Genomic DNA, 22,868 nt, shown 5'->3' on the forward strand with positions numbered 1-22,868 from the left:
CGTCCTACCATACCAACATTTCTCCGGTGAAAATAGGGATGTCCTAAGGTGAGGCGGGACATTCCAAGATAAAATCAGAAACCAGGACTGTCTCTGGAAAACGGACATTTGGAGGGTCTGCTACTTGAGCCATTGCCCCTCCATGGGAAACCAGAGGCCTAATTGCCCCCCAAGTAGCTATACTGTGTCTTTGCCTTGCTCTCTTCTCTGCCCTGTGATTGGTTATTGCTTATTTCTGTCACTATAGACATTTCCCTTTCCTGTTAGTGGATTACGTCCATTTGACAAAGCACCTAGAATATGTGACTTGCAGAGAACTCCTTGTTCTATCTGCTCTTGCTTTGTTTCATAGCTACATTTCTTTCCCTACTTCTTTGGCCCCACTGATCCTACCACCAACTTGTCTCTACATCCACCAGCACCGCCTTTCGAAAAACTGACCTCAGCTTGCAACTCTGAATTTACTGTAGCCCTTGGTTTGAAAACGGAGAGATCCAAATCTCTCCACTTTTCCTCTGCTAGGCTCTGTGGACTCCAATTAACCCCAGCCAGCACAGTCAAATATCAGGAATAATGGCAGGGGGAGCCATTTTTGAAAGAGTGGGGCTCGCATTTAAACTACCATGGACAGCTCAAAATATTTTTCACTACGTTCAAGCAAGGAGAGTTAATCTGAATAAATTTGCAACCGCTAACACCTTAAATGTTTTTAAATTATTTAACTTTTATTACTGTTGCACCATTTATACAATTACATATAATTTCAATGCATCCATTGTACATTTTGCTTTTTCGTTTGTTTTTGTTTTGTTTTTTTCCCCAATGAGTGGTGTATTGGTGTCTGTGACACAGAATGGAAGAGAAACTGGAACTGCAATGAACGCAGAATTTTTTTTTTTTCATTTTTACTGACCAATAAACAGAACTACAGGTGCACCCAACCACGGACATGCATTAAACTCGTCATGAGAAATCTAGGTAGGCTAAGTAGGATGAGAATGCGGTTTTTTTTTGTTTTTTTATTTTTTGTTTTTTTAACTCCCAAAAATATTTGGAGAGGAAGAAGAATCAGAGGATTGGCATTGAGAAAAAATGTGGACAGCTGTGTGAGTTTCGTCTGAAAGCTGCCGTTCATCCACTGCATAAAAAATACAAAATGATAAAGGCTGTAAATTAAAAAAAAAAAAATACAAACCGCAGGAAATACTGCTTTCATAAAGATCTGATTGGTGTGGCACTGAGCCCAACTGGGCAGGATCTTCAATTACATCATCACTCCCAAACCCCCCATTAGAGAAAAAGAAGAAAGGAAAAGATCCAAAGATTGGTGGAGTGCGTTTACGAAGCGGTTCACGTACAAAAAAAAGAGGTGTTGCATTTTCGGACATCTGGGTTGCCTTATTTTAACTACTGATTGAAATACAGGACTTTGCAAAGTTGGCAGAAAGTATATTAGATATTTCCCCCACAAAAATACTATTTGGATCCCCACCCCAGCCCGTCCTCTGCCAGAACCAGCACCCCAACCCCCTCCCTTTCAACTTGATGGGACAATCTGTTTTTTTAAAACTTTGTTGTTGTTTTTTCCTTTTTTATTTTTCCTGGGCAATACATATTGTTATCTCAGATCTGAAATGAGTTAGTAGAGCTGGGGGGAAAAAAGAAAGAGAGAGAAAGAGAGAAAGAGAGAGGTAATAATAATAAAAATACACAGGTTGTTTAAAGTGGTTAATTTGTCGTCGTTGCTGCTGCTGCTGCCACCGTTTCGTTTCCCAATAGGCTGTCCAAATTTAATCTTTCACTGCTATGGTTTGATCCGAATTAGTTGCCGGGGCTTCAGATGGTTTTGCTTCCTCTGGCGGGGCCGCAGGCTCCGAGGCCTTAGGAGTAGAACTAGGTGCTTCTGTTGTTGCCGGGATCTCCTTGGAAGAAGGTGCAGCCTCGCTGCTGCTAGGTTTTGAGTCTGAAGCTGGGGCCACTTCACTTTTAGTTTCTTGGGGGGCTGTGGGTACTGCAGGAGCCTCAGTCTTTTTGACTTCCCCTTCCTCCTTGCCCTTGTCATCTACTTTACTAGTAGCTGTGGCTTCTGAAGGCTGGGAAGCTTTTGCATCGCTGCTGGGCTCAGAAGGTTTCGGCGCGTCGCTGCTGGCTGGAGGAGGAGCGGCAGGGCTGGGCTCCTCCACCTTGGGGGCCTGCTGCTCGTTGTTCTTCGGAGGCTCAGCCTTGGCATCGACGACAGCCTCAGGCTTCTCCGGCTCAGGTTTCTTGGGCTCTTCCTGGCTCGGGGCAGCCATCTCTTTGTCCCCTTCTTTCTCTTCCGCCTTTTTGGCCTCCTTGTCTCCCTGCTTATCCTCCTGGTTGTTCTCCTTCACTTCTGCCGTCTCCGTTGTGGTGGCCTGGATCTGCTCATTCTCCTTCGGAGCCTCGCCTTCCTCCACGGCTGCCCCCTCAGCCTTCTTGTCCTTGTCTTTGGCCTTTTCGTCGTTCACATTGTAGCCCTTCTTCTTCTTGCTCAGTTTGCCTCCCATATTGGAGCCCTGGGGACAAGGAAAGAGAAAGAGGGTTACCCAGAAAGAAGGCCACCTTGTTTTGAGACAGGGTCAAAACACAAAACACTCATGAACTGGCTTTTTTCTCACACCAGCATTGGAATTCGTTGCGGAGAGGGGAATGATGAGCAGTTTACATCACCGCAGACTGTGGGCATAACTGGTACCTACATTCCAAATTTATGTTTGTTTTCTACGGGTCTGACTTGTCGTGGCTTTCCTTAAATAAGGTTGTAGTTTAAGAACAGCTGATCATTCTCTCTTGGAGTCCCATCCGGGATCCCACATGACAGTGCTAGAGTTCCCCAGATTCCTCAGGAGAAAGGAAACAATAGTTACACCATTTTAAGTCTATAGTACAGTGGTACCTCGGGTTACAGACGCTTCAGGTTACAGACTCCACTAACCCAGAAATAGTACCTCGGGTTAAGAACTTTACCTCAGGATGAGAACAAAAATCGTGCAGTAGCGGTGCGGCGGCAGCGGGAAGCCCCATTAGCTAAAGTGGTACCTCAGGTTAAGAACAGTTTCAGGTTAAGAATGGACCTCCAGAACGAATTAAGTTCTTAACCCGAGATACCACTGTACACGTACACTCACAGTAGTTAAGGAACTTGTTATAATTATTATTTCATGTGCAATCCAAGCCACCACATTGTAACACTAGTAGTAAACCAATGTTCCCTCCCCAGTTCCCAGAAAGAGCAGTAAGAGGAAATGCTTATCCCTCCCCTTCGGTATTGTCAGGGGCTGGACTGGGGAGGAATGGTGGGGACCACCCACCCTCTCTCTGCACCTTCCCAAGAAGAGGAGGACAGTATAGATTTAGAACAGTGGTTTGCAGAAGGTTCAAAGACTGCAGAGGGGAGAAGTTGGGAAATACTGGAGGGAGAAACAGCACCAGGGGAGAAACACCTAACAGACTCAGTATCTCTAGAAAGCATTCCTGACCCCGCTTCTCCTAGGAGCAAGCATGTCCTGAGAATCAGCCAGCGCAGGGATGACATAGAGTAGGAGGGACTGAGGGGGTGGGACTTTACTTGGAGCAACGCCATTATCTACGAGAGACCGCATTCCTTCATCTCTCTCGGTGAAAGCTGAATAAACTACTAGTAAGAACTCTTATTGTTTATCTACTTCTTGGCATCCCACTGTGAGAGATATAGGATTCCCTGAAGCCTTGACAGGTATAAAAGGTAAAAAGGTAAAGGGACCCCTGACCATTAGGTCCAGTCATGACCGACTCTGGGGTTGCAGCGCTCATCTCGCTTTATTGGCCAAGGGAGCTGGCGTACAGCTTTCCGGGTCATGTGGCCAGCATGACTAAGCCGCTTCTGGCGAACCAGAGCAGCGCACGGAAACGCCGTTTACCTTCCCGCCAGAGCGGTACCTATTTATCTACTTGCACTTTGACATGCTTTCGAACTGCTAGGTTGGCAGGAGCTTGACAGGTATAAATGTATACAATGGAGCATAGGAAGAAAGCCACTGGTTCATCTAGCTAAGTGCTTCCCAAACTTGGGTCTCCAGTTGTTTTTGGACTACAGTTCAAACTAGTTCCCTAACTAGCTGTGACATACCAAGGATTGCACCCAAAACCTTCTGTATGCAAACTGTCAGGGAACTGCCATCGGAGCTAGAGGCGGAGGGAAGGCTCCAGAGGGATGGCGGAGAGGGTCCCAGTAGGGAAAGAGGCAGCCCGTCCGCTGGGGAAGGAAATCAGCGTAACACCAGTAGAGAAGGGGGGCAGATGGGGGAATCGGAGAGGAGGCTCCAAGACTCCTCGCCGGAGACCAGCAGAGAGAGTACGGGTCCTCCGCTGCCCACACCCTCCCTGCGCAGAAGGCTTCCGCACAGGGAGTCTAGGCGGAGACTAGGCGTCAAGGAAATTTTGTGCTGGAAAAAGTTTAAGAAACGCCCACTGACGGATTCTGCCAGCGACTGAGACAGTCACGATGCTGGAGGCTGTTCAGTCAGAAAGGGTTTAACCAGGTAACCTCGCCAGGAGTGGCGGCAACTTACGCACGAGCAACCCCTAAATCCATTACACAAACCTTCTGAGCTACAGCCCCTGAGCATACATGCAAACATCATTAAGCAGATGGCACTTGCATAAATATGTCCAACCTCCCCACCCTCAATAAATCCCTAACATTTATATCCCACCTTCCTTCCATTATGGAACCCAAGGTGGCGGGTGGGTTGTCTCTCACCAGGCACTGACCACACCCAGACTTGCAAGACGGTGGCCTCACATGCATTCAGACCGTTCCCTGGGACTAATTTCATTATCTACCTTCTCTTTACCTGCCCTCAGAATTCCTACAGATATTCAACCTGAGCAAAACCTGTTGCAAATTTCACTCCAGGCAAATTTTGGCAGAAGCCGGAATCCAGAACGCCTTAGAAGACAAAGGTTTGATTAATACAGTGGTACCTCAGGTTACAGACGCTTCAGGTTACAGACTCCACTAACCCAGAAATAGTACCTCCGGTTTAGGACTTTGCTTCAGGATGAGAACTGAAATAGCGTGGCGGCGGCATGGCAGGCCCCATTAGCTAAAGTGGTACCTCAGGTTAAGAACAGTTTCAGGTTAAGAACGGACCTCCAGAACGAATTAAGTTCTTAACCTGAGGTACCACTGTATAGCCTTCTGCTCCTTCATATAACTCTTCATACCATAGATCAGAACCACCCAAAGTCCCAATTCTGTCTCTAATAAGACTTTGAACAGTAATACCTTGGCACAGGTGGCTAGATTAGAAAGCAAGAAAAATGGGAATCTGCAATAGAAGGCACGCCTCTTCTTCCTTTTTCTAACACTTCACAGTTGTGGCTGGGAGACAGGCTCTGCATTAAAATCTACACATAGCTACAAGCCAAGGCATTGCATATAGTATCCGAAGCGAGATGTAGCAGAATATCTCTGCCTCTCAGAACATTTTATTATAATGGAATCTCGGTTTTCGAACATAATCCATTTTGGAAGACAGTTCAGCTTCCAAAATGTTCGAAAATCGAGGATCAATGGGCTGGCTGCAAAGTCAATGGGGGGGGGGGATGAAAAACGCACCTCAGAAGTCATTTGACTTCCAAGGCACATTCAAAAATGGAAGCAATTATTTCTGGGTTTTTGGCGTTCGGGTTCTGAATTGTTCAGCTTCCGAGACGCTCGAAAACCAAGGTTCCACTGTATTGCTATTTTTAAACACTTACATATTTTCCTTACAAATGAAACAGTGGGTAACGTTTTTACCCACCATTATGTAACATTTGATAGGGATGCGGGGGGAAATTGCTTTGTAAACCAGACCCAGGATCTCTCAGTGGTATCACTATCTCAAATGATCTCCACCCTATAAAGTAGGCATTCCATAATTCTAAACCTGATATTTCTAGAAAACATAGTCAACCCTTTCATTTAAAAGAGTCTGGTTTGGCAAGTCCATGTCTGCATTCGAACATCTGAGGTTTGTAAATCATGATTTCTAGATTCACGCAAGCATCATTCATCCATGGCTACATAAGCCATATATGTTTATGAGCCTGGGACATGTGCCTGACATGTGCAAGGCTGGTTTATACATGGTTATTCTTCGCTGGGCCTCCTGTGACACAAGGTGAGGAGCTTGTGTCCCTCACCTGCAGTGAGATTTCTGAGCCCAAGAAGGTGTCTTGGAATCACAGCCCTCACTGTGGGTACAATAATCTGTATCCCTTCATTGAACAGGAGATATTTTGATGCACTGGTGCTCACTGTGAAACAGTTCATAATAAGTGGCAATTTGGCTCCTCTGAAGTTATGAGGTTAGGAGGAGAGCTTCCAAAATGGGCTTCCCACATACCCACAAGAAAGGGCACCCACCACACTTGGGTCAGGAGCACAGTTACTGGAGTCTAGTAACAATGCAGCCACCCCAATTCTCACAACTTGCCCATGTAGGTCACAGTGCACTTATTATATAAAGAAAATGGGAGTTTTCATGCCCATCCAGTCACATTGCACTTCAGAGCAGTTTTGCAAATCAGCAGGAACAAAGATTTTAAACAATAGCGAGAGCTATATTTGCTTGCAGATAGCCAATCCCCAATTAAGCCTCTATTTGTTTGCCCGGCAATGCTTGGATAAAACAAGTGTGCTTTTGTTTGATGTGCCTCTTCCACTTTTTTTCAAAGTCTTTTGCTTTTGACATGGCCAGCAAAATGCCTGCCATCAGGATGGGGGTGGGGAGAAGAAGGCCAAGTAGATGATGATGATGATGATGATTTCAAGAGGTGGGAGCACAATATCTGCTCCACACTCACACGACATATTGCTTCCCCCATAGGCTCATGGCCAGTGGAGGTTAGGAGGTTGGCTAGTATCATGAGATATGATCTCAGCAAAGTGCAGCACTTGATTCTTGCCCATAGGAGTGAATGGGAAGCACACATTCATTTCAACAAGGTAAAGGTAAAGGGACCCCTGACCGTTAGGTCCAGTCGTGGCCGACTCTGGGGTTGCGGTGCTCATCTTGCTTTATTGGCCGAGGGAGCCGGCGTACAGCTTCCGGGTCATGTGGCCAGCATGACTAAGCCGCTTCTGGTGAACCAGAGCAGTGCACGGAAACGCCATTTACCTTCCTGCTGGAGCGGTACCTATTTATCTACTTGCACTTTGACGTGCTTTCGAACTGCTAGGTTGGCAGGAACAGGGACCAAGCAACGGGAGCTCACCCCGTGGCAGGGATTCGAACCGCCGACCTTCTGATCGGCAAGTCCTAGGCTCTGTGGTTTAACCCACAGTGCCACCTGCGTCCCTTCTACAAGAGGAGAGTTCAAAATAGTCCCATCACTGACTGTCTCACACTCCAAATCACGTCGCCACAACTGAGCATAGGCTATAGCACAATTCAACCATCAATCACAGCACACCCCTCACAGGGAAACCATAAAGTCAGATGATAAGGTATGCAGCATGTTTTTCTATTTCTCTGGCTTCATGTTGTGCACACTTGGAGCTCACAAGGAAGAACTGAGGGGGGAACCAGGGAAAATAGGACTTTCCACAAGCAGCCTAGCCTACACATAGGGGAGCTTAAGCACATATTTAGCTTTTCTCTGCAAAGAACCCAACATCAGACTCCATTCTAACAAGTGGTTGGTGTGTGTACACACAGAACCTCCAAGTCCCTATTTTCCAGGGATAGTCTCAGATTTACAGAAGCTGTCCCGGTTTCTGATCTGATCCCAGAATGTCCCGTTTTTCCTTAGTACGTCCCTATTTTCATCGGAGAAATGTTGGAAGGTGTGGAGTTATGTGACCCCCAAGCCAAGGAGATAAGTGACTAAACAACCCTTAGAAGACATCTGAAGGCAGCCATGTATAGGGAAGGATTTTTTTAAAAAATATTTGATGTTTTATTACGTTTTTATGTATGTTGACAGCCATCCAGGATGGCTGGGGCAACCCAGTCAGATGGGTGAGGTAGAAATATTATTACTATTTCAAATGGGATAGGGTACCATATGTTGAGGTTCCTACATTGCAGGGGTTGGACTAGATGCCCCTCAGGGTCCCTTCCAACTCTACAATTCTATTAGTCTATTATTATTCCAAGCTGTTCCACCAGCCCAGTGTTCCTTCCCCTGTGTTTTTATTGCAAAACTAGGTTTTCCATACAGGCTTCTAGAGACACAAAATATTCAAGGTGTTCCCTGAAGTAGCGAAAGTAAATGAGAGAGATTTCTTAAGTTAAATGTTATGATCCCCAAACAAAAGCTCAAGAGATGATTGTAATGCAACAGTAGAGCGATGCTTTCATTGTAATGAAATAAAGCACCACAAAATAATGAGCAAGCTTTTAAGTTCTTAGAGCTCTTCTTCAGGTTGGTTGTTTAAGGAAAAATAAAAAGGGCTGCCAGTTTGTTTTGTAACATAATAATAATAATAATAATAATAGGATGGGGAAGAAAAAAATTGCTAGGTGTGATGCAATAACCTGCAGCTTATGGTGACCTGTATTTGTTGCCCCATGGGGCCAATAGAAGCTAGGGAGAATTTTCATAGGTGAAAATGATGCGGTCAAAGTGTTGACCCCACTCCCATTGTGCCTGATTTGTTAGGCATTAAAAAAAAACAGATCCTTTTCATGAATTGTGCCACAAGGCTTCGCGTGTACTCTGGCGATGCTGGGTGCATATATATATATATATATATATATATATATATATCAGGCACAAAGAAGAAATGGCTGCTTAGCCTTTGTAAACATAAATGGTGTCTCTAGCACTAATCAGAATGCATGGATATTTAAGGCCAGGGGCGTATCTTGGGTTGTGGGGGACTGCCAGGGTGATGGCCCCGGGGAACATTTTTCTGGGGGACACTGGCAGGGTGGTGTGAGAAGACAAAAGGGTGCAGCCTTACGGTGCAATCCTAAGAATTGCCCAGTGCTTAGGATTTAAGGGAAGGGGGGGTATACTAACCCCTGTGCCAGTACAATGTTTACTTATTTTAGGGCGACGCAGGTGGCGCTGTGGTTGAAACCACCAAGAATCTTTGGCTTGCCAATCACAGGGTCAAAAGTTCGAATCCCTGTGACGGAGTGAGCTCCCGCTGCTCTGTCCCAGCTCCTGCCAACTTAGCAGTTCGAAAGCATACCAGCGCGAGTAGATAAATAGATACCACTGTAGTGGGAAGGTAAACAGCATTTCTGTGCACTCTGGCACTCGTCACTGTGTCCCATTGCACTAGAAGCAGTTGAGTCATGCTGGCCACATGACCCAGAAAATCTGTCTATGGATAAATTCTGGTTCCCTCGGCCTGAAAGCAGAGAGGAGCACCGCAAAGTCAAATTTCACTGGACTTTACAATCCAGGGGTCCTTTACTTTATACCTTACTTATTTATTAAGAATGTTTAAAATGCACCCTTCACCCGAAGGTCTCAGTTTGGAAAGCACATACATATTAAAACACATTTAACAATGAGAAGCTAAAGCAAAATATTGCAGCACTAGCGTTCTTTATTGGAAAACCACAAGGCAGTTAAACCGCAGAGCACTGGCAGAAAAGACATTCTCATTGCTTCATGAAGAGCACCCCTTCCCAAAGACCTGGACAAAGATGTGCCTCTTCACCTGCCAACAAATTCAAAGAAATGTTGTGGCAAAATGCACCCCAGACAGGAAATCACTCCAAAGACCCAGAACTGTTCTCCCATGGATCCCTGCACCATAGAGTACAGGGACCACTGGAAATACATCAGAACAAATATTGAGGATTGGGGCACTTATATATCAGGAGCATGGGATATAAATGGTCCTGTCTAGGATTTAGGGCCAGAGGCCTAGACAATGGCAAGGGAACAGCTAGGACAGCATCAAATGCAGAAGGTCATGGGAAGCGAAAGTCAACTACCATATTTCATACCCTCCAACACTTCTCTGATGAAAATAGGGACATCGTATTGCATATCCTCCACCATTTCTCCAATGAAAATAGAGATGTCCCCGCCAATATTTCTCCGATGAAAATAGGGACACACTATTCCATACCCTCCAACATTTCTCTGATGAAAATAGAGACATGCTGCCATAACCCCCAACATTTCTCTGATGAAAACAGAGACATCCTAAGGAAAAATGGGACATTCTGGGATCAAATCAGAAACTAGGACGTCTTCCAAACTGGGACCATCCCCTGGAAAACAGGGACACTTGGGGGGGGGGTCCTGATATTTGTCTACATCTGGTCAACAAATCAGACAGGCAGTTGAAGCGTGTGTCAGAATGGGAGGGCAGAAATCCACTCTGGTACCCCAAGGAGCAGGCAAAGCCCACATATGAAGGAGGTTCTTTGAGTGGTGTGCCTATCTGGGCAATATTTCTAGCAAGTTGTTCAGAGTGTGAGAAAGGAAGGCTGTAGAGGAAGCGGCAGTCTCTTCTTGGCACTTACAAGTCACCTTACAAGTCTCACTTAGCGGCTTCAATATGTGATGAAGCCTTCAGATGGGGCAGCTGACCCACCAGCTTCATGGTGCAAAGCGTGGGATTTCTTGGCACTTGTCAGCTCAAGTGACAAGAAGCTGCAGTTCTCATAAGTAGTCAAGTGCCCAAAATATAACCAAGCAAAAGGCTGATAGGGAAGGGAGGAAATGCCACTACAGGAGAAACAAGAAGTGTCATCTGAACCTCTTGTCAGCAGCCGCTGTGTCTGAAACTGGAAAATTATGAAAGTTTCTTCCCCTTGGCAAATCCTTGACTTCCTTTTTTCTTCTTCTTCTCCCTTCCATAGCGGTCTTGTCAGACCACATTGCTCCATATCCTCTTCCACTGTTTCACTAAGCATTACTCCAGCCTCCCTCTCCGTTTCACCCTGTTCACCATTTTCATCTGCTTTCCAAAATAATCAGTTGCTTCTACGCTTGCCCTGAAGCAGTCTCAGTTCTCTCAGTTTCTGTTCTTCCTCACTTATGGCTCCAGTTCTTCAGGAAAACATCATCATTTTGGAGTATCGGCTTCCCTTCTAGTAGTGAGTCTTCCCCTCCACGGTGGGAAGAATCTTATCTATATCTCTGAAAATTCTCTGGAATGCTACCTTTGCACCCTTTCTGTTCCTGATGCTGCAATATTCTCTTCTTACCTTAAATCACAAGGTTTGCCTGTGGGTCTGACAATCGGTCCTCCTTTTCTCAGGGGCAAAGAGCTTGATTACACAGCTTGATTTATTTAAGTGGGGACCATAGATTTTTCTGCAGCTACTCTGCCCAACCTTGGTTGCACTTCTGTAGATGTGTCCCAGCTGTTTGTGGTACTTCTAGTGTGCTGAGTTTATAGACAACTCTGTCATTTCAAAATACATAAAATAGAACATTACTCAACCCTCAAGATTTCTATACCAGGTTGCCCACCAAATGGCAGGTGGATAAGCACATCTTAAAGTGATGTGCTGGCTCGGCCCCCTCCTTTTGCCCCTCCTGACAACATCACCATCACATTATTATTATTATTATCCCCCTATCTGACCGAGTTGCTCCAGCCAATCTGGGTGGCTCCCAACAAAGTATGAAAAGCACCAAGGCTGCAGGTTTGATCCCCATATGGGACAGCTGCATAGCCCTGCATTTCAGGGGGTTGGGCTCTTCGGGGTCCCTTCCAACTCTACAATTCTATGATTCTCTAATCAAACATTAAAAACTTCTCTACATTTGCTGTTTTTATGTCACAAGTCAACTGTGTCCTATAACTTGTTCAATCTGAACAGCAGGGTCCATGAAGAGCTTCAGGGTGGAGGAATGGCAGGGAAACTAAGATGCACAATATTGCTCCTCTGCAGTCCATCACTCCCTATAGAAGAGAGGTGAGGCAACTTTTTCAGCTCAAAAGCCACATTCCCTCACGGGAAACCCTTCAGGAGTCAGATGTCTGTCTGTGGAAGTGGCCAGAGGCAAAACTGGTTGCAGCAATGGGTGTGACGCTGACCTTTGTACAACAGACCAAATTCCAGTCATCCAAAAGTCAAGAGGTGTATATAATTCTACTCACATCACTCAATCCTCCATCCAAGTACAGTATGCTTACTGTATACTTGTGAAACTTGGACCACTTATAAACGCCTTCTCCAACTCCTTGAAAGATTCCATCAACGGTGTCTCCAAAAATTTTTACACATCACTTGGGAAGACAGGCAAACTAATGCCAGTGTACTGGAAGAAGCAAAGATCGCCAGTGTCAAAGCAATGATTCTTCAACATCAACTTTGTTGGACTGGTCATGTTGTGTGGATGCCTGATTATCGTCTTCCAAAGCAACTACTCTATTCTGAACTTAAAAATGGGAAGCATAATGCTGGTGGTCAACAATAGAGGTTTAAAGACTCTCACAGGGCAAATCTAAAAAAAATTGTATAAACACCAACAACTGGGAAACACTGGCCTACGAGCGCTCCAATTGGAGAACAGCCTTTACCAAAGGTGTCATAGGCTTCGAAGATGCTCAAACTCAGGACGAAAGGGAGAAACGTGCTAAGAGGAAGGCACGCTTGGCAAATCCACACCATGATCAACTCCTGCCCGGAAACCTACGTCCCCACTGTGGAAGGACATGTGGATCCAGAATTGGCCTCCACAGACACTTACAGACTCACTGTTAAGATTGTGTTCATGGAAGACAATCTTACTCAGCTATGAGTGCTCGCCAAAGAAGAAGAAGACAGCAGATCACATTCCAGCCATCCAAAAGTCAGCAGTTTATACACCTCTACTCACATCACTCAATCCTCCATCTAGGTAAAGAAGAGGCATTATTCCAATTCAAACACACACTCCAAGCCAGCCAAAAGCACTCAGGCAAGGCTGGTAAGCGATGCAGACCACATCCGATTCAGCCAAGTTCTATTGTGCCTTGTTCTGTGTAGAGCAGCGGCGTTTCTGGAAACTCACCCTGACGGAATTCAAATGTAACAATAAACCATGGTTTGTTGTTCAGGAGGCAGGTAGGCATAAGCTTTAGGTCTTAATGCTCCTTCTTCCTTTTACCCCTTCTTCTACATGGGAGGAGGAGAGATTAGAAGCTTCTGCTTAGTTAGTGGGCAAACCATAGTTTGCCCTCAAAGTAGGATTCTAAGTCAAAACTGTGGTTTGAGCAAACCGTAGTTTGCTACATTTAGATGCAAGAGCAAACGTAGAAAGTGGAGGCTTCTAATCTCTTCGCCTTACGTGCATTTGAGGCAGGCAAAAGAAGCACACAAACCTTAGACTTGTCCTCATGGCAAACCACTGCTTGTCTTTACCTCTGAATTCAGCCTATGCTAATTTCTTTGCATTTGTATTCTAATAGGAAGAAGCACACACCCGTGCATTAGTGTGATAAAATTCATTGCTGAAACTGCAAAGCTGGCCCCTGCACTTCATGCTAATGTCATCCTGGAGGAATTTGACATAAATGGTTCTCTGGGCTGAAGCAGAATCGCTGTGCTTTGCAGAAAACTACTCCAAGCAATAAGACATTTCACAGAACGGTCTGGGCCTTTAACACAGAAAGTTTACAATTGCAGGATGTCCCCAGTGATTTCCTAATGAGATAAGGGTTTGTTTCCCATAACCATCTGGAAACATGTGTTGCATTTTATGATCCAGATGCTGCATCTAATAAAGTTTGCACCAAGGGATGTTGCCATTTGTGGGGCCACATTTCCCAAGTAAGCTGGATAATATTTTTTTTGCCGCAGCAGGATAGCAATGGAAGAAAACGACATATAATTCCCTATAGCAGCATAAAGGGTCAAAAAGTGCAGTGGGGTAACTGCAAGCTTCTCAGTACCATCAAGAGTCCTAATCAGATAATTACACTACTGGGAAAACACATTTTAACCCTAAAGAGTTCATAACACTAAGAGTCACGCCACCCATCAATCCATCGTGCCACTTACCAAAATAAAGCAATTAGGCAGAACTCAGTGCGTCACCATGCAAGAACATAAATTGGAACTGGGTGTTGAATCCCACATCCTTAGAACCTCTTCCCCTCTTATTCCCCTCCTCTCTCTTACAGAGTTGAGTTTCTAGCTCTTAAGCCTATGAAAGTACCCTTGGAAATGTGTATACAATGCCTTGGGAAATCTCAGAAACGGCAACAGAGCTATACTAGATATTTAAGCCCATTGCCCTTCTCCAGGAATTGTAACAACGGTCAGCCATATTGGGCTTATAGATAAACTGATAGACACAAACACAGATTTTGCTTCATTTGCATATTTTGAAGATATGCCAAAATGGCATCACCATGGCATCCATTTCTGGTTTAGGGCCAGACTATACACAGTTCTTCTATGAGACAGCAGAAGATACAGGGTTGGAGTCTGTCACTCTCTCCTGCAGGAGCATCCCTAGAGTGGAACTCCTCCTAGAGGACATGTTCTCCAGCAGAGAGAGAAGCAACTTTTGCCAAGGCCCCCTTTCCCCAAAAGCAATCTATGGATGGAAGGAGTCATTTCATCCATGGAAGGCTAAGTCTAGATCCAAACCACAAAGTCCTCAAATGCACACTCCTTATGTCAGGCTTGTTAGAACATCGCTAACTGCCACCTCACAGTTGTCATGCGTAAAAAGCAACATTAACACTGAAAGACTGGGAAACAAAGGGATCTGAAATCGCTAAGGTAATAGTATTGCAACAGATGAATTTGGTGGACTAACATTAGGACAAAGCGGCAGCTGCACAGATGTTATTAGCCCAGAGATGGAAAGAAGATAAAGTCCCTACCAGAGAAGAATGGCAGATCAAGTTGATGGACTATGCCAAAATGGCTACAATGACCAGAAGAAACAGAAATCAGGAGGACCACATTTTAAATAAGGAATGGGGGAAATTTATAACTTATCTTAAAGACCATTGTAAACAGTTAAAATTGTTACTAGGATTGGGATACCACTTGTAGTTTAATGGTGAATTCTGGAAACATTGGAGAGATAAAAGATTTGGATTATTATAAAAGATGCAGGAGGAAATGATTAGCAATAGGACCCACTAAGGGGAGGAGGGAAGTCCAAGAATCTTGTTTTTATGTTGTATGTTGGACATGTGACTATAAAATTTTAATCTGAAAAACGAAATAAATTTACTAACAAACAAACAAACATTAGGACAATGCAGAGAGAATTAGCCCCAGTCAAGCCATACAGTGGTGATCAGCTACCCAAGCATAACAACAGCACAGCTATCAAACTTGAAACTGCTGCCAGCTTTAAAATAAAGAGCGCCACAACTTATCCAAAATCTTTCCTGTTGATGTATGGCCATCAGTGTACATGGATGGAGTGCTAAAGAGTGAGGGGAGAAAAAGAAAAAAAACACATTCCCTGCCTCGGAGATTAGAGTCTCAGTTTAGACAAAGGGGAGAGAGAGATAAGAGGTAAAAGATTTATTTATAAAATTTGTATGCTGCCCTATGCATGTAGGTTTCAGGGCAGTTACAACATAAAATCACAATATAAAAATGCAAAATACATAATAAAAACAAAAACAAAAAAACAGCCCAATAAACCCCCTTTCCCCAACACATTTTGAAAGATGTCAATCAGCCAAAGGCCTGGTTAAAGAGGAACATTTTTGCCTGGTGCCTAAAGGTGTATAATGAAGGTGCCAAACCCCTTTCACTTGTTTTGTGCCTTCCTTCACACAAGGACTAATCAGTATTCACCACTTAACCATGCTTCCCATTATATCCTAAACCAGTGACAATGTTCAATTGACCACTGGAGAACCTCCAGACATTGCAGAATTACAGCTTCTGATATTCCTGACAGCTGGCCAAACTGGCTAGGGATGATGGGAGTTGCAGTCCAACAAAATCTTGAGGGCTGCGGTTCCCCACGCCTAGTTAATGAATGAATGAATGAATCAATCAATCAATCAATCAACACTCTTTCCCAGGGTTCAGCCCATTCCCAGTGCACCAGCCTATGTGGAAACAACCTACCCAAAAGTTGCTCCCTGCACCAGTGCTGATGTTCCCAGAAACTGGGGCAAACTGGGAGAAGACACCCTATGAGAGTTCATGATGTGAAGTGAGGTGACAAGCGGCTCTGTTTCACTTTGCTGGGCCGGTTTTTGCAGGAGCGCTCTCCTTCCCTTGTAGTTCCCAATATTTTGTAGTCTGGCTGACATTCATCTTGTGTTTTCCTCAGACTCGAGCGAAAAGCCTACAAACTCAATGTTTGTTTCAACTTTGAACTCAGGCTATGGTCATTCTCCCCTTGTGCGCTCGAGACCTTTCCCACCAAACAAAGAGAGATCTGGTGCGTGAGTGAAGCTTGACATTACATGGAAAATATGAAAATATTGGTACTAACCGGCAGCTATAAATAGAGGAACGGGGAAATAATACTGGTTCAACAGGACAAAGATGAGCCAAAGTTAAGCCCCCATCCATTTCGATGGAAAAGCTAATCACGTGTTTAACAGGCGTTCCACTGGTATCAAAAAGGACTTTTAAATGGATTTACTTTGGCTGGCTCATGTCCAGTGTTTGGAAACGAGGCATCAACAATCCCTATCGCTGCTTTGCTTGGAATTTCAAGTCCAAATTCTGAAAATGGATATCCAGCTGTGCTCTAAGAATGTTTATATGCCAACAGAAGTAAATACTATTTAAAAGGTGCTTGTTTACAGGGAACATTTGAATAGGAGTGGTGGAGCAGGAGGAAGTTCAAACTAGCTTAAAGCATCCCAAGCTAGCACAACATAACACGAGTTAGGAAATAGGGTGCTGAAGCGCTACTGTAAACAGTAATGTTTCGGCTGCACTGGTCCATCTCTTTCCTCACGTGGGTCTCTTCTTAAGGCCACCCCATGCTTGTTCTGAGAGGAGAGTTTACTTTGAAACTCAAAAAAGTTTCAACTTCACAGTCTGAATTACTAGATTCTCACCAGTTCAAAGCCACGTTGCTGTAAACATGCCATGCAAGATTTAGTTTTGTTTGAAGCTGCATTCCCATCTCGGTTTCAAAACAACAGATTCTTTCTGCGGCTTTAAGCAACATTGGTAGTTTCCATGCATTTCTTCCCACAGTCTTAAAAAAAAAACACCCTTTTTTTTTTTTAGTCCATCCTACTGGGGGTCTCTGTATCGATCAGTGAATTCCAGAGTGATAGATAAATAGAAAACACACACACACACACATATGAACACACAGCATAGGGCCACCTTCACCTTCATATATGGAAAACTAAGAGCACACCGTTGACAATTTGGTTAGAACAAAAAAGGGCAGGAGGAAAGGAATGGCAGGTTAGTAACTATCTGTTGCAGTTGCGCCCCATTACTTATTACCTTCCCAAACTTGCTATTGTCTTTTCACAAGCAACCAGGCAATTCACTCTTCATTCCTTCATTTGTTACATTTTTTATCTGCAATCTCTTCCTGCAAGGAGCTTAGGGTGGCATATATGGACGTTCCCATTCTCATACCAGCCTCATAGGTAAAAGGTAAAGGACCCCTGGATGGTTAAGTCCAGTCAAAGGCGACAATGGGGTTGCGGCGCTCATCTCGCTTTCAGACTGAGGGAGCCAGAGTTTGTCCACAGATAGCTTTTTGGGTCATGCAGCTAGCCTGACTAAACCGCTTCTGGCGCAACGGAACACCGACACCAGAGCAGCACATGGAAATGCCATTTACCTTCCCACTGCAGTGGTACCTTTTTATCTACTTGCACTTTTTGGCGTGCTTTTGAACAGCTAGGTGGACAGGAGCTGGGACCGAGCAATGGGAGCTCACCCCGTTGTGGGGATTTGAACCGCCGACCTTCTGATCGGCAAGCCCAAGAGGCTCAGTGGTTTAGCCCTCAGGGGCTTCCCCATCCAATTGGAAAGCTGGGACCCAAACCAATCAGGGTGTCAGAACAGAGGAAGAGGAGATGCCTTTACTGCTTCATAACCTTCATGTGCTGGCTTGAAGCACTGATACCTCTGTCCCAAAGAGATCAGGGTATCTTAACAGTGGGCTATTAATTGGGACCTCCTCCTTCCCTCATAACAGCAGATCTTAAAAAAGGGGAGAGAATTTCGCTAAACCTAGGACTGCAGAAGTGTATTCTCTAAATTCCATCCCACTGTTGAAGTGTCTCAGAAATGTAGCATACACCCCCCAAAATGCTCCAAATCATGCAAGCCCAGCAATTCCTTCTAATATTTTTTGCCCCTAATGGCAAAAAAAAATGACTGGAAGGCTCAGGAATCAAGAAGACCAAAATTTCAACAAAGAATGGGGGAAACTTATAATCTGTCTTTGAGATCACTGTAAGCAGATGAAAACATTTAGCAGGATTGCAACAGCATTTGTAATGTAGCAAGTACTATGGAGTTATATAAAACATGGAATATTAAAAAAGATGCAGGACCCACGGAGGGGAAGGTGGGAAGTCAAGAGATTCGAAAGAATATTTTAACTGTTGATGAGCATGGTTGTATTGTTATAATTTAATATTTGTAAAATCAAATAAAAATTATTTCAATAATAATACTTTTTGTACCCACCGTGCAGTGGACTATGGAATACTGGTCAGTGTCATAGATATTTTATGGTGGGATTGTTTATTGCCTGGCTGTTCTAGTATGACAAACACCAGGGTCAGATAAGCTCTGATTAGAAGAGCATGTTTATGCTTGTTATAACAGCGCCCAGATAAGAGTGCTAGAACAGAGTAATGGATCCCAAGAGTCAAGGGTTGAGGAGCAAAATCAGCATAGCTTTACACTTAAAGAAGCTCAGAGTGAATCACCCATCACCTGGCTACCTGCCTATTGTCAAAGCTAGGCTTATCGTCTGTCTCTCCGACTGATGTTTATCTTGTAGCTCTCATAATGTGAGAAGGGATACCGGCACCTTGAGATCAAAGCGCCCCCAGGGCAAACCCAATGATAAAAGACCTGTGCGTTCCTGAAATCAGAGTCATCGCATTCACAAATTACTCTCTCAGACTGATGGGCCACTTTGATGACAGAAGAGTGGGCTTGGTGCAAACTCACTTTCCAAGCTCAGCCAATACCTCAGCAGTGTGGTCTGGCCATTCCTCAGCGAATGAACCACCAAGGGAAGATAAATTTTCAGATGTGCTGGAATATAAGCCACTGTGACTAATGATTGCCTGAGCAACAAACTAATGGCTTCATCTGAAAACCAGGTCCACTCTTACCCTCGGATCACATTTCATTTCAGCCTTTCCTTTGCCCTGAAATAATCTTTGCATGTATCCCATATGCATGCATTCCTCCTTAGAACTGCACCGTCCTTTGAAGTACTTCAGGTCCAGGGTTCCCTGGCAAGAGAGAATGACTCCTAAAACCACCCATATTCTGCATGTAGATAGATAATTTTTTGTGATAGGAAGTAAGGAAGCAGAGCTCACACAGAGATGGAATTGTGGGATGTGGAGCATTGTTGCTTCTCACCTGACTATTGTTTAAAAAGTTAAAAGCTAAAGGAACCCTGGATGGTTAAGTCCAGTCAAAGGCGACTATGGGGTTACGGCGCTCATTTCGCTTTCAGGCCAAGGGAGTCGGCGTTTGTCCACAGACAGCTTTCCGGGTCATGTGGCCAGTATGACTAAACAGCTTCTGGCTCAATGGAACACCATGACGAAAAGCAGAGCGCACGAAAATGTCGTTTACTTTCCCGCCACAGTGGTACCTATTTATCTACTTGCACTGGCGTGCTTTAGAACGGCTAGGTTGGCAGGAGCTGGGGCAAAGCAACGGGAGCTCACTCCATCGTGGGGATTCAAACCGCCGACCTTCCGATCAGCAAGCCCAAGAGGCTCAGTGGTTTAGACCACAGCGCCACCCACGTACCTACACTTGACTATTGAGCAACAGGTGGCATGATAAGATGCTGGTCCAGGCCCAGTCTGAGATTTGCTGAGCCTGTTCTTATGTTTTCATAGAAAAAGTTATGGAGGACAAATGCATTTGTGGCTAAGTTCAGGTTGGTTATATGCTACCTAGAGAAGCATAGGCTGCAGGGAACATCAGTGGGAGCTTCATGCCTTACTTGTGACCTTCCCACAAGCATCCAACTGGCTGCTGGATCTCATTTTATGTTATTATTTTCTTAAGAAAGCAAGTTGCACCAACAGCCATGTCGGTGCAAATGCATCAAACCTGGAAGCTAAAACCACGCATTTTTTAATTTGCATTTTTATTAAAGATCTTCTTGAATTACAAAAGTACATACTGTAGAGTGTCTCAGTTTTCTGTTCATAGAATCTTTTCTACAGATCAGCTATCTTCAATGTGAGACACTAATGTTATAGATAAAGGCTGGGAAAGAAGAGAGGGGGGGGAGAGAAGATTAGGATAGTAAACTTTCATTTTTTTACATAGTGTACGTGCAAGGTTTTTGTGCCAACATCATGTTCGTAGGTTCTCTTTCTATTCACTTATTAGTTTTCGTTAGTGGTGAGAGAAGTGAACTTTTCATTTCAGAGTAAAAATCTTCACAAACAGCCAAAAAGATGTCAAATAGGCAGACCTATATCATGCTCTCCAACATTTCTCTGATGAAAATAGGGACATCCTATTCAATAAGATTAAGAAGAATTTTGTACCTCACCCATCTGACTGGGTTGCCACTCTGGGCGGCTTCCAACATATAAAAAAACACAATGAAACATTAAACTTTTTTTAAAAAAAATCCCTATACAGAGCTGCCTTCAGATGGCTCAGGGGTCAGATACCTCCATACCCTCCAACATTTCTCCGATGAAAATAGGGACATCCTACCTTTCCCTCCAACATTTCTCCGATGAAAATAGAGGCATCATAAGGAAAAGTGGGACATTCTAGGATCAAATCAGAAATCGGGACAGCTTCTGTAAAGCTGGAATACTTGGAGGGTCTGTGATATTCGGAAAACTAAGTGTTTTTTAAACCAACAGAGCTGGGGGTTTTAAATAGTAACTGTTCTGGCAATATTACGAACTGTCTGGCCTTGCTGAAGAGGTCTGGTTATGCAACACCCTTTCAGCTAGGCAGCACACTATTTGAACAAGGTGTTGGAAACTTTCATCTAGTTAAGAGCTATCACTGTGTTGCTCTTTGAAACCAGCAAAGCTGCAAAGGCTTTCATTTACACAACATGGTGTTATCACCATCCTTGCAGAGATGGTGTTGTGACTAGCTACACCAAAGTACATGTTTGAAATTGGAGGCACCGACTTATACCAGCCACACAGAAACCAAAATATTTCCCTTTAAGACCATAACGTCTCAAAGGCTACAATTCAGAGTAATGTAAAAGTAATTAAGCTTTGCGGGATCACAGGACTTACAAACAAGAGTTAAGCACATAAATCTCATGTATTTATTTTGGACTCCAGCTCAGTTCTTTCCTGTATTGCGACTCCAAAGGGACAGTACTCACATGGTGAATATTTCAGCATAAAATCCATCCCACTTAAATGCAAATAACAGCATAGTCCTATGCATGTCTGCTCAGACATAAATTCTATTGCGTTGCAGAGGACTTACTCCAAGGTTAGTGTGTACAGCAGATTTAGCAGCCTTCCGGGTGTTTTGTACCACAACTCCCATCAGCTGCTGGCTGGTATGTTACATGTGAATTGAACCTCAGCCTAGTCTACTGGAGACTGCGCAGAAACCACACCTAAGCCTCTTTGGGCTTCTAAAAGAAACTGAATATAATGAGCAAAGAACCTGGGGAGGAGCAGAGCAGAATTTGCCCCGCATACTCGTTTGCTGCTTGCTTTTGGAACAGGCTTGTCCCTTTATTCCGTGGGAAATTTCATGGTCATAAAATGGCCCTCTGGGCTGTTCTATCTGGCCCCAAGCCATGTTCCCTCCCCCATTTTGCTTGCTGGAATGTGCCCTGGAACGTTGATAATGACTCTATCTTGTCTGGGTGGATGATAGAGAGGGATATTTGAGGGTGTGCAGAAACTGACCTGCTATACAAAGGTAAAATTTGCATTCATTGCACTGCCCACTTTTGCCTCGGGCCCTATCCACCGCCTCTCTTGTGGGCCAGAAGCTTCTCACCCTTTGTTTAGTAGTAACAGACAGAGTGAAAACTGTTTTAATAAAAGTCCCTTCTGTCCATTTCCAGTCTCTGCCTGCATTGCCAGATTATTGAACAGCCACTGCATTCGGTGCAACGATAGCACTGTCTATAATAGAAGCCTACAATATCTTCTTTGTGGAAATGTGCTAGGGTGGAAATAAGCTATTTGTCAACTTTTTTACCCCATGCCCTATTGGTAGGATTTCAGACATTTTAGGTCTCCATTGTGAACCTGGGTATTGTCCATTCATGCTGAGTTTTTGTGTACGCAGGAAGCTCGCAACGCTTCCAGATTTCTGTTGCATTTCATTTTCAGTCGTGCATGTTCTCCGATGACAACTTATCCCCACTTTCCCCCCTTCCGGATTGTGGTTGAAACCATTGCCTACTGCTTAAACCCACAAAAGAAAAGAGCAAGTTCCTCACAGGGCAAAGGAACCAAGCCAGAGTCCCATGCTTGCACTGAAAGCAGCGACACAGAAGATCAAATTCCTCTATTCTGTTCTGCTTTCTCACACATTAGATTAAGGTTCATAGTCATCCATGGGCTTAAGACATTTCGGGCATGAGGTATTGAATATCGAGCTTATTAAGTGGCTTAAAAACACACCTGGGCAGGAGACAATGACTTGCGTGTCAAAAGAAGACCGTTAAATTATATAATATCTTCTACGATGGTTGCAATAATCAGTGGGGCAGGTGGTCTGTGGGTGACAGCAAAAAGCCCAGTCATGTACATGACATGCTGGCAACCACATAGC

At 44.3% G+C, this 22,868-nt stretch overlaps 1 protein-coding gene and 1 long non-coding RNA gene across 2 annotated transcripts in view; one reads left to right on the forward strand and one right to left on the reverse strand.

Annotated features, from left to right (window-relative positions):
* Positions 1 to 704: 704 nt before the first annotated feature.
* BASP1 (brain abundant membrane attached signal protein 1) overlaps positions 705 to 22,868 on the reverse strand; it is a 79,606-nt gene continuing 57,442 nt past the window's right edge. The window contains exon 2 of the mRNA XM_081015068.1: positions 705 to 2,537. Coding sequence (XP_080871194.1) covers positions 1,791 to 2,528 — 738 coding nt within the window. The 5' untranslated portion in view covers positions 2,529 to 2,537 and the 3' untranslated portion in view covers positions 705 to 1,790. The remainder of the gene's footprint in view (positions 2,538 to 22,868) is intronic.
* On the forward strand, positions 4,647 to 13,734 carry LOC308482205. Its single transcript, XR_013989148.1, has 2 exons — positions 4,647 to 4,965; positions 13,370 to 13,734. It is a non-coding gene; the product is annotated as an uncharacterized lncRNA (long non-coding RNA).

Source organism: Podarcis pityusensis, assembly GCF_964106645.2.
Source record: "Podarcis pityusensis genome assembly, chromosome: 7".
Classification (NCBI taxonomy): Eukaryota; Metazoa; Chordata; class Lepidosauria; order Squamata; family Lacertidae; genus Podarcis; species Podarcis pityusensis.